A 24,589-nucleotide genomic window follows, 5' to 3' on the forward strand; every position below is an offset into this window, starting at 1 on the left:
AGTTTCCTGGAAGTGTGTACGTCACTCAAGCAGATCTGAACACTCTCAAACAGCTTATCCCCTCCTTTTCTCCGCATGAAACGAATAGCTACTCTAGTGTTAATGTCACGGACTCTATCACACACACTCTGTAAATTTAATTCCATTCTCATTATTTCAATCATTGCATTTCTTTGTCATCCAAGAATAATCCTCATAGCCTCGTTCTGTATCAGCTCTATTTTTTGAATTCTGCCTTGGCCTGTGTAAGACAAAACGGGTGCTGCGTAGTCTATCGGGGACCGAACAGTGCTTATGTATAACATCCGTAAGATAGGTACCCCAACACCTTTACCAGAAAAAGCTAGTGCTTTTAGAGGATGCAGACGGGCTTTACATAAGGTGCTGATATGATTTATTTCAGCATTCTTACTCTCACATGTGTATCCAACATACATGCCCAGATACTTGTACTTCTGAACACGGCTCAGTTCCACACCATTTAGAGTAAGTGTTATATTTCTTCGTTTCCTATACTCATATTTGGTTTTATCTGCATTTATAACTAAGCCTAACTTGTGACAGGTTGTACCAAGTATGTTAAGAGCAGTTTGAATTTTGTTCCCGGAAGTGCCTTGTATAAGAATGTCATCAGCATATATGATCGTCGTGACCCCTGGAGGATACATTTCTGATGCTAATCTGTTCATTAATACATTGAATAAGGTGGGACTTAATACTCCCCCTTGTGGGGTACCTAACTGAAACCTCCGTTCCTCAGACATGCATCCCTGATAATACACCTGACCTTTTCTGCCTTGTAGATAATCCCTTATCCAGTGTAACAATCTCCCTGTTATTCCCAGATTGGCTAATTCGTATAAGATTACTTCCCCATTGGCTTTATCAAATGCTCCTTGTAGATCAACAAAAACTCTACAATTGTCATCCATATTAGACAAACACTTTAAGAGACAATCCGCAGTACTTTTGCCTTTGATAAAACCAAAGAGATTACTGGACATGTTATCACCTACAAGGTAGAGTAGCCTATTTAACAAAATCCTTTCCATCATTTTACAAAAGCAGGATATTAAGGAGACAGGTCTGTAGCCACCGTTTGAGTTAGGGATAGGAATGATGACTGCCTCTTTCCATTTTCTTGGTAACTTTCCCTCTCTATAACTCATATTAAACAAATCAAGTAAGGGACTAGGTTTCATACCGGCTAAATAATTAAGAATGTCATACGTTACTCCATCTTTCCCAGGAGCAGTAGAGCTGCCACTTTTTATAGCATCCAGTAGCTCATCGTGAGTTATCTCAGTGCACGCTATAGATCTTGTATTTAAGGCACATAAAGTTACTCCATTTCTAATATTTTCCCATGACTCAATGGTGATTCTCGTGTCTGCAGGTAAGGACTCCATACCAGCAGCACTAGCCCATTTATCTACTAACTCATTAGCAACCTTCCCTGGATCTGAGTGAGCAATGAATTTGGTCTTACAACCCCTGACTTTATTTACTGCTCTCCATATGTCTTTAAGGTTCTTAGTATTACCAATGGACTGAGCAAAGTCTTGCCAGTATCTGTTCCGCGCCTCCTTCCTCACCTGACTGCATTCCCTAGCCACTTCCAACATTGTATTTTTCTCTTCATCCCTCATTCCATTTTTTATGCATTCTTTATGTGCACTCCGTAGCATTCTCTCCCACCCCTTGACTTGCTGATCATTGGAATATTTAAATTTCTTAGGTCCATGCGTCTTGCTTCCCCTGCCCTCGTTATTTTCCCTCTGTACTAATTTCTCTATGTTCTCGACCATATCCTCGTAAAAACTATCAACGCAGAGCGGCGTGTATTGTTGATACCAATCTCCCATATTTTGAATAAAATAATTTTTCATATCTTTATTAATATTTAGCCTTTTCCTTTGAAAGTGGACTTGTTTTTTCCCCAGTGGTAATTCAACGTTCAAGGCAAAGTGGTCACTAAGTAGTTCCCGAACAACCCGAGCTTCCCCCATAATCCCCTGAGAGTTTAAAATGCAGGCATAGTAAAGCCGTCCTCCCCTGATGTGAGTTGGTTCATTGTTTCCCAATAGACAGGTATCTGGATGATCTTGTAGAAACTGTAACCACTTGACCCCATTAGTACTAATGCTACCCACTGTCCCAAGGCTTGTGTGCCGAGCATTAAGGTCCCCAATGACCAGTGAAGGATCAGTATAAATGCAGTCAGGTAGATAGTTGGCGTCGAAGCAGTTCCTGGATACATACAAATTAACTACAATAAATTCCCCTTCCCTTAATGATAATTTAACACAGACACTCTCTATACCTTGCGTTTTTGATGGCGGTTCTACTAACTCTGCTGGTATGGAGTTCTTTACATAAATTGACGTGCCTCTGATGTTATTTGCGGCGAAGAGGTGAAACCCTTTATAACCATTTAATTTCAATAAGCCTTCATTCCTATCCCCTGTCTCCTGGAGAGCTACAACATCAATATCATTTCCCATCACATAACAATGAACATCTGTAACCCTGTTTCTTAAACCATTAACATTCCATGACAAAACTTTCAGTCTAGGGTGATCCATTATTAATCAATTCACTGCCTAAGTCATTCCCTATAAATTCACTAAATGATAGCCATACCTGGCATAACATCTCCCACCTCCTCCCAAGTTCACCAGTAAAAGCGACATTGCGATTCTCAAGAGATTTTTTCAGCCCTGAGATGTCCATTATTGGCCCAAATGATTCCTTCATTTTATGTGTAATTATAGGGTTCTTCCTTTCACTACGACTACCATCATTCACACACACTTCACTTTCTTTCATTTCAGCACTCAATATTTCATTATTGCCCTCAACCACTATATCCTGATTTTCTTTCACAGTTTTGTGAATTTCCTTGACCTCCTGAACGTTTAATTTCGCCTCGATGGACTCGATTCTCTGCCCAAGATTTTGGAGGAACTCACCAACTTTTCTTAGTTCAGCCCACACCTCCTTGGCCATATTATTATGACCCTCTTTCTGAGCCACAGTAGCCACTTCACTCACCGTTACACTGTCACTGCCGGAGTCCTGAGTGGTGGCGTGGCTGCTTGTTGCTTGAGCCTGACGAAGTAAAGGAGACTCCTTTACCCACGCATTCGTCCGGTTCACTGGTGCTGTTTGGGGCAGACTGTTTTGCTGTGCTCCCGGTGTCTGGGTAAGAGCTCTTGCCTGCTCTGTAACATTCACCGGCCGGATAACACCCATACTCGGCCTCTTGCTACACACAGCCGAGCTGGCATTGTGAACGCCTCCAGAGTTGCAGCATCTGGGAACTATTTTCTCACCCAGATTAAGTCTGTTTCTACACACAATAGAGAGGTGAGACTTTCCGCAGAAACGACATCGTGGATCATTTTGACAGCTCCAGGATTTATGCCCCCATCTGCAGCATTTCAGGCATATTATGGGCTCTTCCACATACTTTGCTACATGCCTGTAGCCAGCCCCGGTGATGAACACTTTCTCGGGAACTTCACCTCTCACTAAAGCCACCACCTGACTCCTAGCTTCACCTTTAATAAGGTGACGCTTGGCCCACACAAATCGTTGGTCGTCGAGGATGAATTCGGGGTCCAGAATCTGAGGGTATTTATAGATAATTACCTTCGTCAGCTTCTCGTTCCCCTCCGGTATTTCCATAACAATTCCATCATATCCTTGCTGGGTAAGATACTCCACTGCCTCCATAGAACCTACCGTTAAGTAAGGTCTGTTTACACCTTCCTTCAGCAGGGGCTCGAACTTGCGGTGTTCTCTTCCAAGTGTGACTGTCCACAGCAGCTTCTGATGATAGGCCAGCGTGCATGAGGCAGGGAAGAGAAGCCTCCATCTCCGCTGACCCTCACCTTCCTGACATCGTTCCGTCCGTTTGTCGACATCAGTCTCGGCGTCGTTCTTCATTCTCTTGTCGTTTCCGTTAAGTGTACCATTACTGTCAACACTACGCCTTGCATCCTGTCTTAACCGTTTCTTCTGTTGCCTTGTTAGAACGTCTTGATACTCACCCTCCTCGACTGACTGGCTGTTTTCTGAGTCCATGTTAATATTGCCGTGGGAAGTAGCCAGTTCTTCTGGTGACTGAGTCTCCATCGGTGGTGGGGAGGCCTGTGGTTGTGCTGGCCTCCACCCCTCACACACACACACACACACACACTAAATATATGAATCAGCAAAATTATAAATTAAATATGCAATCTGGTATGCACATGACTTGAAACTGGAGTTATGTAAATTAATTGGATCAGGTAAAGCATAGTAAATTTTTTTCCTGAAACTGAGAGATGTAAATTTCATGAAAATAATTACACAAGTATACAACACTCAACATGTAGTACAATATGATACTTAATAATGGATAATATGTAGAAAATTTACACAAAAGAATTAACATGTAATGCAGAACATGTAGCAATAAGGCATCAAGAATTTAAAACAAATTAACTTTCTGTAAATGTGTAAATAATAATAATAATAATAATAATAATAATAATCACTGTGGAAAGAATACAAGAATATTCTGCAATGTTATAGCAACTGCTGTAATTAGCTTATAATAAAGTTATAGAGTACAGTACTATAAACACATACTGTAACATTTAATATAAAATGCTAAAGGAAACTTCAGATTAAGGTCTGGGGAAAACATAAAATTTGTCTATAATGCACTTCAACTGCTGAAAAAAAAACAATATTATTTATACTTAATACACTGCACCAGAATGTACTTGGAATCACTTAACATAACATTACTAATGAACAATGGAACTTGTAGCTCCAAACACCACAAAAAAGGAATTGAGTGAGGAATGGGCAGCTAATTCCTCTTATCAAGTCACTGGAGGAAAGAATATTTGATATACAGGGTTATTTCCTTATTAAATCGCAATTATTGTATAGCACAGTGTGTACCAGCTATAGTTTACTTAGCTTCGGGCTGTGGTATCTTCGGAACAACTTTGGCTATCGTGGAATACAATCCACGAGGAGTCGTGTGGAGAGACGTGAGTGGCGGCGTTGTTTTTTTTTTTTTTTTTTTTTTTTTTTTTTTTTTTTTTTTTTTTTTTTTTTTTAAGCCCATACTTGCTTAAACCACATATGAAGAGTAACAATCCTTGGACAACACCCACCAGTGGGCCTCGAATCCAAAAAGCACAACTACCTTCCAATAGCTGCCATAACTAGTACGCCTTAACCCACTACACCACATCAGACCCTTAAAAGAAGTAGAGATTTTGAGGAATATATACACCTCAAATATCCCCACTTCCCAAGGGCACCAGACAAGTGAGGGGTTACTATACGTTTTTCATCAAGCCACTGTTAATGTGGGAGAACTCATGTCCATGCTATAAGCCCATACTTGCATAAATCACAAGTGAAGATTAACAATCTTTGGACAACACCCACCAGTGGGCTTCGAACCCAGAAAGCACAACTACCTTCCAGTAGCTGCCATAACTAGTACACTGTAACCCACTACACCACATGAGACCCTTAAAAGAAGTAGTGATTTCGAGGTATATATACACGTCAAATACCCCCACTTCCGTAGGGCACCAGACAAGTGAGGGGTTACTATACGTTTTTCATCAAGCCACTGGTAATGTGGGAAAACTCATGTCCATGCTATAAGCCCATACCTGCATAAATCACAAGTGAAGATTAACAATCTTTGGACAACACCCACCAGTGGGCCTCAAACCCAGAAAGCACAACTACCTTCCAGTAGCTGCCATAACTAGTACGCCTTAACCCACTACATCACATTCCCTTATAAGAAGTAGAGATTTCAAGGTATATATATACACCTCAAATATCCCCACTTCCCAAGGGCACCAGACAAGTTAGGGGTTACTATACGTTTTTCATCATGCCACTGTTAATGTGGGAGAACTCGTGTCCATGCTATAAGCCCATACTTGCTTAAACCTCAAGTGAAGATTAACAATCTTTAGACAACACCCACCAATGGGCCTCGAACTCAGAAAGCACAACTACCTTCCAGTAGCTGCCATAACTGGTACGCCTTAACCCACTACACCACATCACACCCTTAAAAGAAGTAGAGATTTAGAGGTATATATACACCAAAAATATCCCCACTTCCGAAGGGCCCCAGACAATTGAGGGGTTACTATACGTTTTTCATCAAGCCACTGTTAATGTGGGAGAACTCTTGTCCCTGCTAAAAGCCCATACATGACTAAACAACAATTGAAGATTAACAATCTTTGGACAAAACCCACCAGTGGGCCTCAAACCCAAGAAGCACAACTACCTTCCAGTAGCTGCCATAACTAGTACGCCTTAACCCACTACACCACATGAGACCCTTAAAAGAAGTAGAGATTTCGAGGAATATATGCACCTCATGTATCCCCACTTCCAAAGGGCACCAGACAAGTGAGGGGTTACTATACGTTTTTCATCATGCCACTGTTAATGTGGGAAAACTCGTGTCCATTCTATAAGCCCATACTTGCTTAAACCACATGTGAAGAGTAACAATCTTTAGACAACACCCCCCAGTGGGCCTCGAACCCAGAAAGCACAACTACCTTCCAGTAGCTGCCATAACTAGTACGCCTTAACCCACTACACCACATTCCCTTAAAAGAAGTAGAGATTTCGAGGTATATATACACCTCAAATATCCTCACTTCACAAGGGCACCAGACAAGTTAGGGTTACTATACGTTTTTCATCAAGCGTCTGTTAATGTGGGAGAACTCGTGTCCATGGTATAAGCCCATACTTGCTTAAACCACAAGTGAAGATTAACAATCATTGGACAACACCCACCAGTGGGCCTCGAACCCAGAAAGCACAACTACCTTTAAGTAGCTGCCATAACTAGTACGCCTTAACCCACTACAACACATCAGACCCTAAAAACAAGTAGAGATTTTGAGGTATATATACACCTCAAATATCCCCACGTCCCAAGGGCACCAGACAAGTGAGGGGTTACTATACGCTTTTCATCAAGCCACTGTTAATGTGGGAGAACTCGTGTCCATGCTATAAGCACATACTTGCATAAATCATAAGTGAAGATTAACAATCTTTGGACAACACCCACCAGTGGGCCTCGCACCCAGAAAGCACAACTACCTTCCAGTAGCTGCTATAACTAGTACGTTGTAACCCACTACACCACATCAGACCCTTAAAAGAAGTAGAGATTTCGAGGTATATATACACCTCAAATACCCCCACGTCCCAAGGGCACCAGACAAGTGAGTGGTTACTATACGCTTTTCATCAAGCCACTGTTAATGTGGGAGAACTCGTGTCCATGCTATAAGCCCATACTTGCATAAATCACAAGTGAAGATTAACAATCTTTGGCAACACCCACCAGTGGGCCTCGAACCCATAAAGCACAACTACCTTCCAGTAGCTGCCATAACTAGTACACCGTAACCCACTACACCACATTAGACCCTTAAAAGAAGTAGAGATTTCGAGGTATATATACACCTCAAATATCCCCAATTCCCAAGGGCACCAGACACGTGAGGGGATACTATACGTTTTTCATCAAGCCACTGTTAATGTGGGAGAACTCTTATCCATGCTATAAACCCATACTTGCTTAAACCACATTTTAAGATTAACAATCTTTGGACAATACCCACCAGTGGGCTTCAAACCCAGAAAGCACAACTACCTTCCAGTAGCTGCCATAACTAGTACGCCTTACCCACTACACCACATCAGACCCTTAAAATAAGTAGAGATTTCGAGGTATATATATACACCTCATATATCCCAACTTCCCAAGGGCACCAGACAAGTTAGGGGTTACTATACATTTTTCATCAAGCCACTGGTAATGTGGGAAAACTCATGTCCATGCTATAAGCCACATCAGACCCTAAAAAGAAGTAGAGATTTCGAGGTATATATACACCTAAAATATCCCCACTTCCCAAGGGCACCACATAAGTGAAGGGTTACTATACATTTTTCATCAAGCCACTGTTAATGTGGGAGAACTCATGTCCGTGCTATAAGCCCATACTTGCATAAATCACAAGTGAAGATTAACAATCTTTGGACAACACCCACCAGTGTGCCTCAAACCCAGAAACCACAACTACCTTCCCGTAGCTGCCGTAACTAGTATGCTGTAACCCACTACACCACATCAGACCCTTAAAAGAAGTAGAGAATTCGAGGTATATATACACCTCAAATACCCCCACTTCCTAAGGGCACCAGACAAGTGAGGGGTTACTATATGTTTTTCATCAAGCCACTGGTAATGTGGGAAAACTCATGTCCATGCTATAAGCCCATACTTGCATAAATCACAAGTGAAGATTAACAATCTTTCGACAACACCAACCAGTGGGCATTGAACCCAAAAAGCACAACTACCTTCCAGTAGCTGCCATAACTAGTACGCCTTAACCCACTACACCACGTTCCCTTAAAAGAAGAAGATATTACAAGGTATATATATACACCTCAAATATCCCCACTTCCCAAGAGCACCAGACAAGTTATGGGTTACTATACGTTTTCATCAAGCCACTGTTAATGTGGGAGAACTCGTGTCCATGCTATAAGCCCATACTTGCATAAATCACAAGTGAAGATTAACAATCTTTGGACAACACCCACCAGTGGGCCTCGAACCCAGAAAGCCCAACTACCTTCCAGTAGCTGCCATAACTAGTATGCTGTAACCCACTACACCACATCAGACCCTTAAAAAAAGTAGAGATTTCGAGGTATATATACACCTCAAATACCCCCACTTCCCAAGGGCACCAGACAAGTGAGGGGTTTCTATATGTTTTTCATCAAGCCACTGGTAATGTGGGAAAACTCGTGTCCATTCTATAAGCCCATACTTGCTTAAATCACAAGTGAAGATTAACAATCTTTGGACAACACCCACCAGTGGGCCTCGAACCCAAAAAGTACAACTACCTTCCAGTAGCTCCCATAACTAGTACGCCTTAACCCACTACACCACATTCCCTTAAAAGAAGAAGAGATTTCAAGGTATATATATATACACCTCAAATATCCCCACTTCCCAAGGGCACCAGACAAGTTAGGGGTTACTAAACGTTTTTCATCAAGCCACTGTTAATGTGGGAGAACTCGTGTCCATGCTATAAGCCCATACTTGCCTAAACCACAAGTGAAGATTAACAATCTTTGGACAACACCCACCAATGGGCCTCGAACATAGAAAGCACAACTACCTTCCAGTAGCTGCCATAACTAGTACGCCTTAACCCACTACACCACATCAGACCCTTAAAAGAAGTAGAGATTTCGAGGTATATATATACACCTCAAATATCCCCACTTTCCAAGGGCCCCAGACAAGTGAGGGGTTAATATACGTTTTTCATCAAGCCACTGTTAATGTGGGAGAACTCGTGTCCATTCTATAAGCCCATACTTGCTTAAACCACAAGTGAAGTCTAACAATCTTTGGACAACACCCACCAGTGGGCCTCGAACCCAGAAAGCACAACTACTTTCCAGTAGCTGCCATAACTAGTACGCCTTAACCCAATACACCACATCAGACCCTTAAAAGAAGTAGAGATTTTGAGGTATATATACACCTCAAATATCCCCATGTCCCAAGGGCACCAGACAAGTGAGGGGTTACTATACGCTTTTCATCAAACCACTGTTAATGTGGGAGAACTCGTGTCCATGCTATAAGCCCATACTTGCATAAATCACAAGTGAAGATTAACAATCTTTGGACAACACCCACCAGTGGGCCTCGAACCCAGAAAGCACAACTACCTTCCAGTAGCAACCATAATTAGTACGCCTTACCTTACTACACCACATTAGACCCTTAAAAGAAGTAGAGATTTCGAGATATATATGCACCTCAAATATCCCAAATTCCCAAGGGCACCAGACAAGTGACGGGTTACTATACGTTTTTCATCAAGCCACTGTTAAAGTGGGAGAACTCTTATCCATGCTATAAACCCATACATGCTTAAACCACATATGAAGATTAACAATCTTTGGACAAAAACCTTAACCCACTACACCACATTAGACCCTTAAAAGAAGTAGAGATTTCGAGATATATATGCACCTCAAATATCCCCAATTCCCAAGGGCACCAGACAAGTGACTCGTTACTATACGTTTTTCATCAAGCCACTGTTAATGTGGGAGAACATTATCCATGCTATACTCATGGAGAACTCTTATCCATGCTATAAACCCATACTTGCTTAAACCACATATGAAGATTAACAATCTTTGGACAAAACCCACCAGTGGGCCTCAAACCCAAGAAGCACAACTACCTTCCAGTAGCTGCCATAACTAGTACGCCTTAACCCACTACACCACATCAGACCCTTAAAACAAGTAGAAATTTTGAGGTATATATACACCTCATATATCCCCACTTCCCAAGGGCACCAGACAAGTTAGGGTTTACTATACATTTTTCATCGAGCCACTGTTAATGTGGGAGAACTCATGTCCATGCCATAAGCCCATACTTGCTTAAACCACATGTGAAGAGTAACAATCCTTGGACAACACCCACCAGTGGGCCTCGAACCCAGAAAGCACAACTACCTTCCAATAGCTGCCATAACTAGTATGCCTTAACCCACCTTACCACATCAGACCCTTAAATGAAGTAGAGATTTCGAGGTATATATACACCTCAAATATCCCCACTTCCCAAGGGCACCAGATAAGAGAGGGGTTACTATACGTTTTTCATCAAGCCACTGTTAATATGGGAGAACTCATGTCCGTGCTATAAGCCCATACTTGCATAAATCACAAGTGAAGATTAATAATCTTTGGACAACACCCACCAGTGGGCCTCGAACCCAGAAAGCACAACTACCTTCCAGTAGCTGTCATAACTAGTATGCTGTAACCCACTACACCACATCAGACCCTTAAAAGAAGTAGAGATTTCGAGGTATATATACACCTCAAATACCCCCACTTCCCAAGGGCACCAGACAAGTGAGGGGTTACTATATGTTTTTTATCAAGCCACTGGTAATGTGGGAAAACTCATGTCCATGCTATAAGCCACATCAGACCCTTAAAATAAGTAGAGATTTCGAGGTATATACACTCCTAAAATATCCCCACTTCCCAAGGGCACCAGATAAGTGAGGGGTTACTATACGTTTTTCATCAAGCCACTGTTAATATGGGAGAACTTATGTCCGTGCTATAAGCCCATACTTGCATAAATCACAAGTGAAGATTAACAATCTCTGGACAACACCCACCAGTGGGCCTCAAACCCAGAAAGCACAACTACCTTCCAGTAGCTGCCATAACTAGTATGCTGTAACCCACTACACCACATCAGACCCTTAAAAGAAGTAGAGATTTCGAGGTATATATACACCTCAAATACCCCCACTTCCCAAGGGCACCAGACAAGTGAGGGGTTACTATATGTTTTTCATCAAGCCACTGGTAATGTGGGAAAACTCATGTCCATGCTATAAGCCCATACTTGCATAAATCACAAGTGAAGATTAACAATCTTTTGACAACACCCACCAGTAGGCCTCGAACCCAAAAAGCACAACTACCTTCCAGTAGCTGCCATAACTAGTACGCCTTAACCCACTACACCACATTCCCTTAAAAGAAGAAGAGATTTCAAGGTATATATATACACCTCAAATATCCCCACTTCCCAAGGGCACCAGACAAGTTATGGGTTACTATACGTTTTTCATCAAGCCACTGTTAATGAGGGAGAACTCGTGTCCATGCTATAAGCCCATACTTGCATAAATCACAAGTGAAGATTAACAATCTTTGGACAACACCCACCAGTGGGCCTCGAACCCAGAAAGCCCAACTACCTTCCAGTAGCTGCCATAACTAGTATGCTGTAACCCACTACACCACATTAGACCCTTAAAAGAAGTAGAGATTTCGAGGTATATATGCACCTCAAATATCCCCAATTCCCAAGGGCACCAGACAAGTGAGGAGTTACTATACGTTTTTCATCAAGCCACTGTTAATGTGGGAGAACTCTTATCCATGCTATAAACCCATACTTGCTTAAACCACATATGAAGATTAACAATCTTTGGACAATACCCACCAGTGGGCCTCGAACCCAAGAAGCACAACTACCTTCCAGTAGCTGCCATAACTAGTACACTGTAACCCACTACACCACATTAGACCCTTAAAAGAAGTAGAGATTTCGAGGTATATATGCACCTCAAATATCCCCAATTCCCAAGGGCACCAGACAAGTGAGGAGTTACTATACGTTTTTCATCAAGCCACTGTTAATGTGGGAGAACTCTTATCCATGCTATAAACCCATACTTGCTTAAACCACATGTGAAGAGTAACAATCCTTGGACAACACCCACCAGTGGGCCTCGAATCCAGAAAGCACAACTACCTTCCAATAGCTGCCATAACTAGTACGCCTTAACCCACTACACCACATCTGTTACGGCCCTCTCGGGTCGCAACTGGGTTCTTACTCTGATGTCGTTAGAGGAAGGGTATCCGGCCCCAAGCCAGTAGTGGCTTTCAAGGGATGTGATCCGTAACGCAAGTAATTTAAAGGGGAAGGGAAATAAAGTCAAGAACTTAATACTATAATTAGCACCGCCTCCAATAAATAATATATAAAAAGATTACACAGGGGGAGGGGTATTAACACTGCACAGGGGTTGTATATACAAGGTCGTCTTCTCCTGAAGACGCTGGATTGTCTCGGTGCCAAGTCCTCGGTGCTCTCGTGGTCTCTTGACGAATCCTTCGATCATGCTGAGTCTACCCCTGACACAGGCCAGCCAAAACACAGTTTCACTGGGGCACCGCCGTGGAGGCCGTCAACCACAAGTCCAGCAAGCTGGTGGCAGGTTCCAGATCAGCAACGCTGTTCAGGCCACTCCACGAGCGATACTAGGGTAGCGCCCTAGTCAGGAGCCTCGTGTGATACCACAGATCACTCTCCTGTCCACAATACCCCAGTGGTCAATCGTCTCCAGCAGTCGGTCCCGGGTACGACAATCCTTCAACTGCCACTTCACTGGCAGGGCAACACCACAGTGTTCCTCCGGGAGGCGACTCACAGCTGCTGCAGCAAAGCACTTGGTATGGGGACGGCGGCCTTGGGTAGACTGACTCAACTTCCCTTACAGCAGTCCCAGGTCGACTCTGTAAGCAGACACGTCATCAATAACAGGGACACAGTAAAGCACCTCACTTACAGGCTCAGACACAAACGCCTGACGTATCCACTCCATAGATGGCGTTGTTGTCCGAGCACCACCTCACCAGAGGTCAGCAGCGGCGGTGTTGTGAGCTGAACAGGACTGGAAACTGGCCCTTGTGGCCAGTACATTTCGTCTTTGCCAGGTGTCGTCGTCCATTTGGAGGGGGTTTCGGGAGCTGACCAACAGATGGCGTGGTTGTCACTGCTCCGTGCTCGGACGTCGGATCCGGGTCCATAACACCTCCCCATTAAAAAGAATTTGGTTTGGGTTTCTATAAAAGAGAAGACAAACCAAATTAGTACGGGGACACAACTCCAAATGGACTCACATGCTTTATAAACTGGAGCGGCGAGGCTGCCTTGTCCACAGAACTGTCCTACTGGGCAATTCCGGCACAACGGGAACTTGCAGATAGAAGGCAATGACCTGCCAGATGTAATCGTCCGCATCTCCACTGCGATGCCAAGCAGGGGCATATTCTCACTTCTCTCTAGTAAGGGTTGGTATCGACACGATCTGGGTCGACTCGACACTTCCCTGTGTCGTGACACCGATGATGGCTGGTTACAAACGGCATTTCTGGTACCGTTCCAGCGGTCCTTCAGGGAGTCGGGCACCTGGAACACAGGGGTCTGATAATTTAGAGTGACAGCGACAGCAGGTAAAACAGTACTTACAGCATACTCTACTAGGTCCACACCTAGTTCCAACGGGGCTGTTCGTACATCGAAGATGGCATTCGCTCTGCCACCGTCAGGTCGACCAACGTTCCGCACAACGCTGCATTGAGGCTCAGCTATCACGCGGGGGGTGTCAACCTGTCGGAAACAGTCACTCATATTATCGTATCGCGTACCTCCTGTATCTACCATCACCTTCCAGGTCCCCTCTTCGACTGCAACACTCACAGTGCACGTCTCTAATCCCTGGGATCTCTTCACGATGTTCAAGGGAGCCATCATCCTTCTGGTCGTCCACTGGTCCTTACTGAGAACAAGAATCAAACAAAATACCGCTAGGAAACATTTGGTCAACTGAGGGATAAGCTTCCTGAGCCTGTAATGTCCATAGCCGGCTACATCCATTAGCCTGGTTTGGACCAAAGAGGGCACTAGACCTTTCGAACACACCTCACATACCTCTGACGTCTGGGGAATCTCTGGTCGGTTCAATGAACGCTGTACCTTGCCATACCGCAAGTACACATCCGCCTTCGCTCCAGACTCGTTGGTATCCGTGGGTGCCTGCACACAAGGCCTCTCTTCTAGCTCAGGTACTTCTGCCTCCTTAACCGCATGTTCCTTATCGGGCGAAGAATCGGGAGACACTGCTAGAAAACTGTCTACTCTGTCGTCAATCTGTAGGCGAGAGGAAGGATTAAACATACCTAAATCCGGGTCTGTCTTTACCTGGACATTACCATTGCCTGTTGTTACCTCAGACCTTGCTGTTCCGACTGACTCGTCCGCGACCTTGGGAAGATTGTCGCTCCAACCTGTCACCAAGTCGTTGGCTAGTACCACGTCAATCCCAGCTACAGGGAGGGTATCGACTACTGCCAACACACATGTGCCGCTGAAGTAAGGCGAGTCGAGATGTACTGGCACTAAGGGGGCGATGTACTGCGTCCTAGGAAACCCAACCAGGACAACCTGTTGTCTCCCGTCCGCACTTACTCCCTCGGGCAACGAGTTTTTCACGATCAGGGACTGGGCTGCTCCACTATCTCTGAGCACTACAACTGCTCTACCAGTATGATCACTCGATACATACCCGCCTGAAGTGTGAGGGGAAAACAATCTGGGTTCTTCCTGCGTAATCGCCGACTGGCTTCCTGCTGGTGGTGTTACACAGCTCATCATCATCACCTCCCTACGTGCGCCGCCACCTCTTCTGCCTCGGCACATAGCAGCTACATGCCCTTTCTGCCCACAAGTCCAGCACACCATATTCCTCCTCGGACTCCGGTGTTTCGGACTGCTAGGACTAGTCCTTCGAGGGCTACTTGGGGGCGTCTTCTTAGCGCTTTGTGGGACGGGTCTTTCCTCTTCGTCATGAGATCTGTCAAACCGGCGTTGGTAATTCCTCGGGACGTACTTAGCAGACGGCCTATGAGTCAGGATGTATTCCTCAGCCATGGTGGCTGCCGCGCTCAAGGTCTCCACCTGCTGCTCCTCTAAGTACGTCTTCAGGTCTCCAGACAAACAATCCTTGAAGTCCTCTAGCAGTATGAGCTGCTCGAGGTCTTCTTTGGTCTCCACCTTCCGAGAGGCACACCATTCTTGGAAAAGTCGCTCCTTGATAGTGGCGAATTCGGTGAAAGTGTGCTCTGAGGTCTTCTTCAGGTTTCTGAACCTCTGCCTGTACGCCTCCGGTACCAATTGGTATGCCATGAGCACGACCTTTTTCACCTTGTCATAATCGCCGGAGTCGTCAAGGGATAACGTGGAGTAGGCGATTTGGGCCTTCCCAGTCAAGACTGACTGTATCATGATGGCCCAATTCTCCCTTGGCCACTCCAAAGAGGCAGCGACTTTCTCGAAGGCTGCAAAGAACTTTGAAACTTCCCTCTCGTTGAATTTTGGGACCATTTTGATGTTCCTTACCGGATCGAAACTGCTGGTTTCCGTCGTTGGCCTCCGACCACCGCCTAACCGCAATACTTCTAGTTCATGTTGTCTCTGTCTTTCGTTTTCTTCTCTCTTTCGCTGTTCTCTTTCTCGTTTCTCTTCTCTCTCTCGCTCTTCTCTTTCTCGTTTCTCTTCTCTTTCTCGCTCTTCTCTTTCTCGCTCTTCTCTTTCTCGTTTCTCTTCTCTTTCTCGTTTCTCTTCTCTTTCTCGTTTCTCTTCTCTTTCTCGCTCTTCTCTTTCTCGTTTCTCTTCTCTTTCTCGTTCTTCTCTTTCTCTTTCTCGTTTCTCTTCTCTTTCTCTTTCTGCCTTCCTTTCTTCTAATTCTAAACGCCTCATCTCTAATTCTTTATCTTGTCTCTCTCTTTCCATTTCTAATTTCTTCCATTCTATCTCACGATTTATCTCTAAGGCGCGCATTTTGACTGTAAGCAAGCTAATATTCAGCTCACCTGCATCACTGTCAATGTCACTGCCTTTATCTTCCTTTTCAGTATAAGCAACTTCTTCACTTTCTTTTATACTTGGTACCTCACCTTCCTGTTTTTCCTCGGCCTTCAAATGCCGGTGAACCTTTGACAAGATCTCCACACGGGAATCACTGGCACGGATCTTGATCTCCAGGTAGGCGCTCACCAGTACGAGTTCCTGTTTGTTCAGATATTTTAATCTGGCAAGACAGTCCTCTCTGTTCAGAAAAGCCTGAACATCGTCCAGATCATCGATGGTAGCTTTTTCTGCCATTGTCACAGATGGAACACTTAGCACTTAACACACCGCTTTCACGTTAGCACTTAACGCACCGAGCACTGTTCTACGTCAATATTGCACTTTATCGCACCTGGCGCCTCACTTGCCAATATTGCACGTAATTACTTCGGGCACCGCACTACACAATATTGCACTGAATCCCAGCGAACACTTCGCTCTACAATATTGCACTGAATCACGCCGAGCACCGCACTGCACAATATTGCACTTAATCGCTTAATCACAGCGAGCACCGCACTGCACAATATCGCACTTAGTCACTCTGAGCACCGCACAGGACGTATAACGTCCCAATCGTCACACACAGGGGGAATTATATACAGGGATTACGCCACTTCACCACCCCTGTAAACATACTTAACAAGGGGACGGATCCCGCTGGAGATGCCAATTATGTTACGGCCCTCTCGGGGCGCAACTGGGTTCTTACTCTGATGTCGTTAGAGGAAGGGTATCCGGCCCCAACCCTGTAGTGGCTTTCAAGCGATGTGATCCGTAACGCAAGTAACTTAAAGGGGAAGGGAAATAAAGTCAAGAACTTAATATTATAATTAGCACCGCCACCAATAAATAATATATAAAAAGATTACACAGGGAGAGGGGTATTAACACTGCACAGGGGATGTATATACAAGGTCGTCTTCTCCTGAAGACGCTGGATCCTCTCGGTGCCAAGTCCTCGGTGCTCTCGTGGTCTCTTGACGAATCCTTCGATCAAGCTGAGTCTACCCCTTACACAGGCCAGCCAAAACACAGTTTCACTGGGGCACCGCCGTGGAGGCCGTCAACCACAAGTCCAGGAAGCTGGTGGCAGGTTCCGGATCAGCAACGCTGTTCAGGCCACTCCACGAGCGATACTAGGGTAGCGCCCCAGTCATGAGCCTCGTGTGATACCACAGATCACTCTCCTGTCCACAATACCCCAGTGGTCAATCGTCTCCAGCAGTCGGTCCCGGGTACGACAATCCTTCAACTGCCACTTCATTGGCAGGGCAACACCACAGTGTTCCTCCGGGAGGCGACTCACAGCTGCTGCAGCAAAGCACTTGGTATGGGGACGGCGGCCATGGGTAGACTGACTCAACTTCCCTTACAGCAGTCCCAGGTCGACTCTGTAAGCAGACACGTCATCAATAACAGGGACACAGTAAAGCACCTCACTTACAGGCTCAGACACAAACGCCGGACGTATCCACTCCATAGATGGCGTTGTTGTCCGAGCACCACCTCACCAGAGGTCAGCAGCGGCAGTGTTGTGAGCTGAACAGGACTGGAAACTGGCCCTTGTGGCCAGTACACTTCGTCCTTGCCAGGTGTCGTCGTCCATTTGGAGGGGGTTTCAGGAGCTGACCCACAGATGGCGTGGTTGTCACTGCTCCGTGCTCAGACGTCGGTACCGGCTCCGTAACACCCACCAGTGGGCCTCGAATCCAGAAAGCACAACTACCTTCCAATAGCTGCCATAACTAGTTCGCCTTAACCCACTACACCACATCAGACCCTTAAAAGAAGTAGAGATTTTGAGGTATATATACATCTCAAATATCCCCACTTCCCAAGGGCACCAGACAAGTGAGGGGTTACTATACGTTTTTCATCAAGCCACTGTTAATGTGGGAGAACTCATGTCCATGCTATAAGCCCATACTTGCATAAATCACAAGTGAAGATTAACAATCTTTGGACAACACCCACCAGTGGGCCTCGAACCCAGAAAGCACAACTACCTTCCAGTTGCTGCCAGAACTAGTACGCTGTAACCCACTACACCACATGAGACCCTTAAAAGAAGTAGAGATTTCGAGGTATATATATACCTCAAATACTCCCACTTCCCAAGGGCACCAGACAAGTGAGGGGTTACTATACGTTTTTCATCAAGCCACTGGTAATGTGGGAAAACTCATGTCCATGCTATAAGCCCATACCTGCATAAATCACAAGTGAAGATTAACAATCTTTGGACAACACCCACCAGTGGGCCTCGAACCCAGAAAGCACAACTACCTTCCAGTAGCTGCCATAACTAGTACGCCTTAACCCACTACATCACATTCCCTTAAAAGAAGTAGAGATTTCAAGGTATATATATACACCTCAAATATCCCCACTTCCCAAGGGCTCCAGACAAGTTAGGAGTTACTATACGTTTTTCATCATGCCACTGTTAATGTGGGAGAACTCGTGTCCATGCTATAAGCCCATACTTGCTTAAACCACAAGTGAAGATTAAAAATCTTTGGACAACACCCACCAATGGGCCTCGAACCCAGAAAGCACAACTACCTTCGAGTAGCTGCCATAGCTGGTACGCCTTAACCCACTACACCACATCACACCCTTAAAAGAAGTAGAGATTTCGAGGTATATATACACCTCAAATATCCCCACTTCCCAAGGGCCCCAGACAAGTGAGGGGTTACTATACGTTTTTCATCAAGCCACTGTTAATGTGGGAGAACTCGTATCCCTGCTAAAAGCCCATACATGCCTAAACAACAATTGAAGATTAACAATATTTGGACAACACCCACCAGTGGGCCTCGAACCCATAAAGCACAACTACCTTCCAGTAGCTACCATAATTAGTACGCCTTAACTTACTACACCACATCAGACCCTTAAAAGAAGTAGAGATTTTGAGGTATATATACACCTCAAATATCCCCACTTCCCAAGGGCACCAGACAAGTGAGGGTTACTATACGTTTTTCATCAAGCTACTGTTAATGTGGGAGAACTCGTGTCCATGCTATAAGCCCATACTTGCATAAATCACAAGTGAAGATTAACAATCTTTGGACAACACCCACCAGTGGGCCTCGAACCCAGAGAGCACAACTACCTTCCAGTAGCTGCTATAACTAGTACGCCTTAACCCACTACACCACATGAGACCCTTAAAAGAAGTAGAGATTTCGAGGTATATATGCACCTCAAGTATCCCCACTTCCAAAGGGCACCAGACAAGTGAGGGGTTACTATACGTTTTTCATCATGCCACTGATAATGTGGGAAAACTCGTGTCCATACTATAAGCCCATACTTGCTTAAACCACATGTGAAGAGTAACAATCCTTGGACAACACCCACCAGTGGGCCTCGAATCCAGAAAGCACAACTACCTCCTAATAGCTGCCATAACTAGTATGCCTTAACCCACTACACCACATCAGACCCTTAAAAGAAGTAGAGATTTCGAGGTATATATACACCTCAAATACCCCCACTTCCCAAGGGCACCAGACAAGTGAGGGGTTACTATATGTTTTTCATCAAGCCACTGGTAATGTGGGAAAACACATGTCCATGCTATAAGCCCATACTTGCATAAGTCACAAGTGAAGATTAACAATCTTTGGACAACACCCACCAGTGGGCCTCGAACCCAGAAAGCCCAACTTCCTTCCAGTAGCTGCCATAACTAGTACGCCTTAACCCACTACACCACATCAGACCCTTAAAACAAGTAGAGATTTCGAGGTATATATACACCTCAAATATCCCCATATCCCAAGGGCACCAGACAAGTGAGGTCTGGTGCCCTTTGGAAGTGGGAATATTTGAGGTGTATATATACCTTAAAATCTATACTTTTTTTAAGGGTCTGATGTGGTGTAGTGGGTTAAGGCGTACTAGTTATGGCTGCTACTGGAAGGAAGTTGGGCTTTCTGGGTTCGAGGCCCACTGGTGGGTGTTGTCCAAAGATTGTTAATCTTCACTTGTGACTTATGCAAGTATGGGCTTATAGCATGGACATGTGTTTTCCCACATTACCAGTGGCTTGATGAAAAACATATAGTAACCCCTCACTTGTCTGGTGCCCTTGGGAAGTGGGGGTATTTGAGGTGTATATATACCTCGAAATCTCTACTTCTTTTAAGGGTCTGATGTGGTGTAGTGGGTTACAGCATACTAGTTATGGCAGCTACTGGAAGGTAGTTGTGCTTTCTGGGTTTGAGGCCCACTGGTGGGTGTTGTCCAAAGATTGTTAATCTTCACTTGTGATTTATGCAAGTATGGGCTTATAGCACAGACATGAGTTCTCCCACATTAAAAGTGGCTTGATGAAAAACATATAGTAAACCCTCACTTATCTGGTGCCCTTGGGAAGTGGGGATATTTGAGGTGTATATATACCTCAAAATCTCTACTTCTTTTAAGGGTCTGATGTGGTGTAGTGGGTTAAGGCGTACTAGTTATGGCAGCTACTGGAAGGAAGTTGGGCTTTCTGGCTTCGAGGCCCACTGGTGGGTGTTGTCCAAAGATTGTTAATCTTCACTTGTGATTTATGCAAGTATGGGCTTATAGCACGGACATGAGTTCTCCCACATTAACAGTGGCTTGATGAAAAACGTATAGTAATCCCTCACTTATCTGGTGCCCTTGGGAAGTGGGGATATTTTAGGTGTATATATACCTCGAAATCTCTACTTCTTTTAAGGGTCTGATGTGGCTTATGGCATGGACATGAGTTTTCCCACATTACCAGTGGCTTGATAAAAAACATATAGTAACCCCTCACTTGTCTGGTGCCCTTGGGAAGTTGGGGTAATTGAGGTGTATATATACCTCGAAATCTCTACTTCTTTTAAGGGTCTGATGTGGTGTAGTGATTTACAGCATACTAGTTATGGCAGCTACTGGAAGGTAGTTGTGCTTTCTGGGTTCGAGGCCCACTGGTGGGTGTTTTCCAAAGATTATTAATCTTCACTTGTGATTTATGCAAGTATGGGCTTATAGCACGGACATGAGTTCTCCCACATTAATAGTGGCTTGATGAAAAACGTATAGTAAACCCTCACTTATCTGGTGCCCTTGGGAAGTGGGGATATTTGAGGTGTATATATACCTCGAAATCTCTACTTCTTTTAAGGGTCTGATGTGGTAAGGTGGGTTAAGGCGTACTAGTTATGGCAGCTATTGGAAGGTAGTTGTGCTTTCTGGGTTCGAGGCCCACTGGTGGGTGTTGTCCAAGAATTGTTACTCTTCACATGTGGTTTAAGCAAGTATGGGCTTATAGCATGGACATGAGTTCTCCCACATTAACAGTGGCTTGATGAAAAATGTATAGTAACCCCTAACTTGTCTGGTGCCCTTGGGAAGTGGGGATAAATGAGGTGTATATATATACCTCGAAATCTCTACTTATTTTAAGGGTCTGATGTGGTGTAGTGGGTTAAGGCGTACTGGTTATGGCAGCAACTGGAAGGTAGTTGTGCTTTCTGGGTTCGAGGCCCACTGGTGGGTGTTGTCCAAAGATTGTTAATCTTCACTTGTGATTTATGCAAGTATGGGCTTATAGCATGGACACGAGTTCTCCCACAATAACAGTGGCTTGATGAATAGCGTATAGTAACCCCTCACTTGTCTGGTGCCCTTGGGACGTGGGGATATTTGAGGTGTATATATACCTCAAAATCTCTACTTGTTTTAAGGGTCTGATGTGGTGTAGTGGGTTAAGGCATACTAGTTATGGCAGCTACTGAAAGGTAGTTGTGCTCTCTGGGTTCGAGGCCCACTGGTGGGTGTTGTCCAAAGATTGTTAATCTTCACTTGTGGTTTAAGCAAGTATGGGCTTATAGCATGGACACGAGTTCTCCCACATTAACAGAGGCTTGATGAAAAACGTACAGTAACCCTTAACTTGTCTGGTGCCCTTGGGAAGTGGGGATATTTGAGGTGTATATATATATACCTTGAAATCTCTATTTCTTTTAAGGGAATGTGGTGTAGTGGGTTAAGGCGTACTAGTTATGGCAGCTGCTGGAAGGTAGTTGTGCTTTCTGGCTTCGAGGCCCACTGGTGGGTGTTGTCCAAAGATTGTTAATCTTCACTTGTGATTTATGCAAGTATGGGCTTATAGCACGGACATGAGTTCTTCCACATTAACAGTGGCTTGATGAAAAACGTATAGTAACCCCTCACTTGTATGGTGCCCTTGGGAAGTAGGGATATTTGAGGTGTATATATACCTCAAAATCTCTACTTCTTTTAAGGGTCTGATGTGGTGTAGTGGGTTAAGGCGTACTAGTTATGGCAGCTATTAGGAGGTAGTTGTGCTTTCTGGATTCGAGGCCCACTGGAGGGTGTTGTCCAAGGATTGTTACTCTTCACATGTGGTTTAAGCAGGTATGGGCTTATAGTATGGACACGAGTTTTCCCACATTAACAGTGGCATGATGAAAAACGTATAGTAACCCCTCACTTGTCTGGTGCCCTTTGGAAGTGGGGATACTTGAGGTGCATATATACCTCAAAATCTCTACTTCTTTTAAGGGTCTCATGTGGTGTAGTGGGTTAAGGCATACTAGTTATGGCAGCTACTGGAAGGTAGTTGTGCTTCTTGGGTTTGAGGCCCACTGGTGGGTTTTGTCCAAAGATTGTTAATCTTCATATGTGGTTTAAGCAAGTATGGGTTTATAGCATGGATAAGAGTTCTCCCACATTAACAGTGGCTTGATGAAAAATGTATTGTAACCCCTCACTTGTCTGGTGCCCTTGGGAATTGGGGATATTTGAGGTGCATATATATCTCGAAATCTCTACTTCTTTTAAGGGTCTAATGTGGTGTAGTGGGTTAAGGCGTACTAGTTATAGCAGCTACTGGAAGGTAGTTGTGCTCTCTGGGTTCGAGGCCCACTGGTGGGTGTTGTCCAAAGATTGTTAATCTTCACTTGTGATTTATGCAAGTATGGGCTTATAGCATGGAAACGAGTTCTCCCACATTAACAGTGGCTTGATGAAAAACGTATAGTAACCCCTCACTTGTCTGGGGCCCTTGGGAAGTGGGGATATTTGAGGTGTATATATACCTCGAAATCTCTACTTCTTTTAAGGGTGTGATGTGGTGTAGTGGATTAAGGCGTACCAGTTATGGCAGCTACTGGAAGGTAGTTGTGCTTTCTGGGTTCGAGGCCCATTGGTGGGTGTTGTCCAAAGATTGTTAATCTTCACTTGTGGTTTAAGCAAGTATGGGCTTATAGCATGGACACGAGTTCTCCCACATTAACACTGGCATGATGAAAAACGTATAGTAACTCCTAACTTGTCTGGTGCCCTTGGGAAGTGGGGATATTTGAGGTGTATATATATACCTTGAAATCTCTACTTCTTTTAAGGGAATGTGATGTAGTGGGTTAAGGCGTACTAGTTATGGCAGCTACTGGAAGGTAGTTGTGCTTTCTGGGTTCGAAGCCCACTGGTGGGTGTTGTCCAAAGATTGTTAATCTTCACTTGTGATTTATGCAGGTATGGGCTTATAGCATGGACATGAGTTTTCCCACATTACCAGTGGCTTGATGAAAAATGTATAGTAACCCCTCACTTGTCTGGTGCCCTTGGGAAGAAGGGGGTATTTGAGGTATATATATACCTCGAAATCTCTACTTCTTTTAAGGGTCTCATGTGGTGTAGTGGGTTACAGCGTACTAGTTATGGCAGCAACTGGAAGGTAGTTGTGCTTTCTGGGTTCGAGGCCACTGGTGGGTGTTGTCCAAAGATTGTTAATCTTCACTTGTGATTTATACAAGTATGGGCTTATAGCACGGACATGAGTTCTCCCACATTAACAGTGGCTTGATGAAAAACGTATAGTAACCCCTCACTTGTCTGGTGCCCTTGGGAAGTGGGGATATTTGAGGTGTATATATACCTCAAAATCTCTACTTCTTTTAAGGGTCTGATGTGGTGTAGTGGGTTAAGGCGTACTAGTTATGGCAGCTATTGGAAGGTAGTTGTGCTTTCTGGATTCGAGGCCCACTGGTGGGTGTTACGGACCCGGATCCGACGTCCGAGCATGGAGCAGTGACAACCACGCCATCTGTGGGTCAGCTCCCGAAACCCCCTCCAAATGGACGACGACATCTGGCAAGGACGAAGTGTACTGGCCAT

The 24,589-nt window shown here is 44.6% G+C and overlaps 1 protein-coding gene across 1 annotated transcript; it reads right to left on the bottom strand.

Annotated features, from left to right (window-relative positions):
• Positions 1–1,775: 1,775 nt before the first annotated feature.
• On the bottom strand, positions 1,776–4,058 carry LOC138357696 (uncharacterized). The gene is made up of 2 exons (XM_069314684.1): positions 3,748–4,058; positions 1,776–3,630 (listed from the first exon to the last, which is right to left on the bottom strand). The coding sequence occupies exons 1-2, from the start codon at positions 3,949–3,951 to the stop codon at positions 2,572–2,574; spliced, it is 1,263 nt and encodes a 420-aa protein (XP_069170785.1). The 5' UTR covers positions 3,952–4,058; the 3' UTR covers positions 1,776–2,571.
• Positions 4,059–24,589: the final 20,531 nt, after the last annotated feature.

The sequence above is a fragment of the Procambarus clarkii genome, chromosome 79, assembly GCF_040958095.1.
Source record: "Procambarus clarkii isolate CNS0578487 chromosome 79, FALCON_Pclarkii_2.0, whole genome shotgun sequence".
NCBI lineage: Eukaryota > Metazoa > Arthropoda > Malacostraca > Decapoda > Cambaridae > Procambarus > Procambarus clarkii.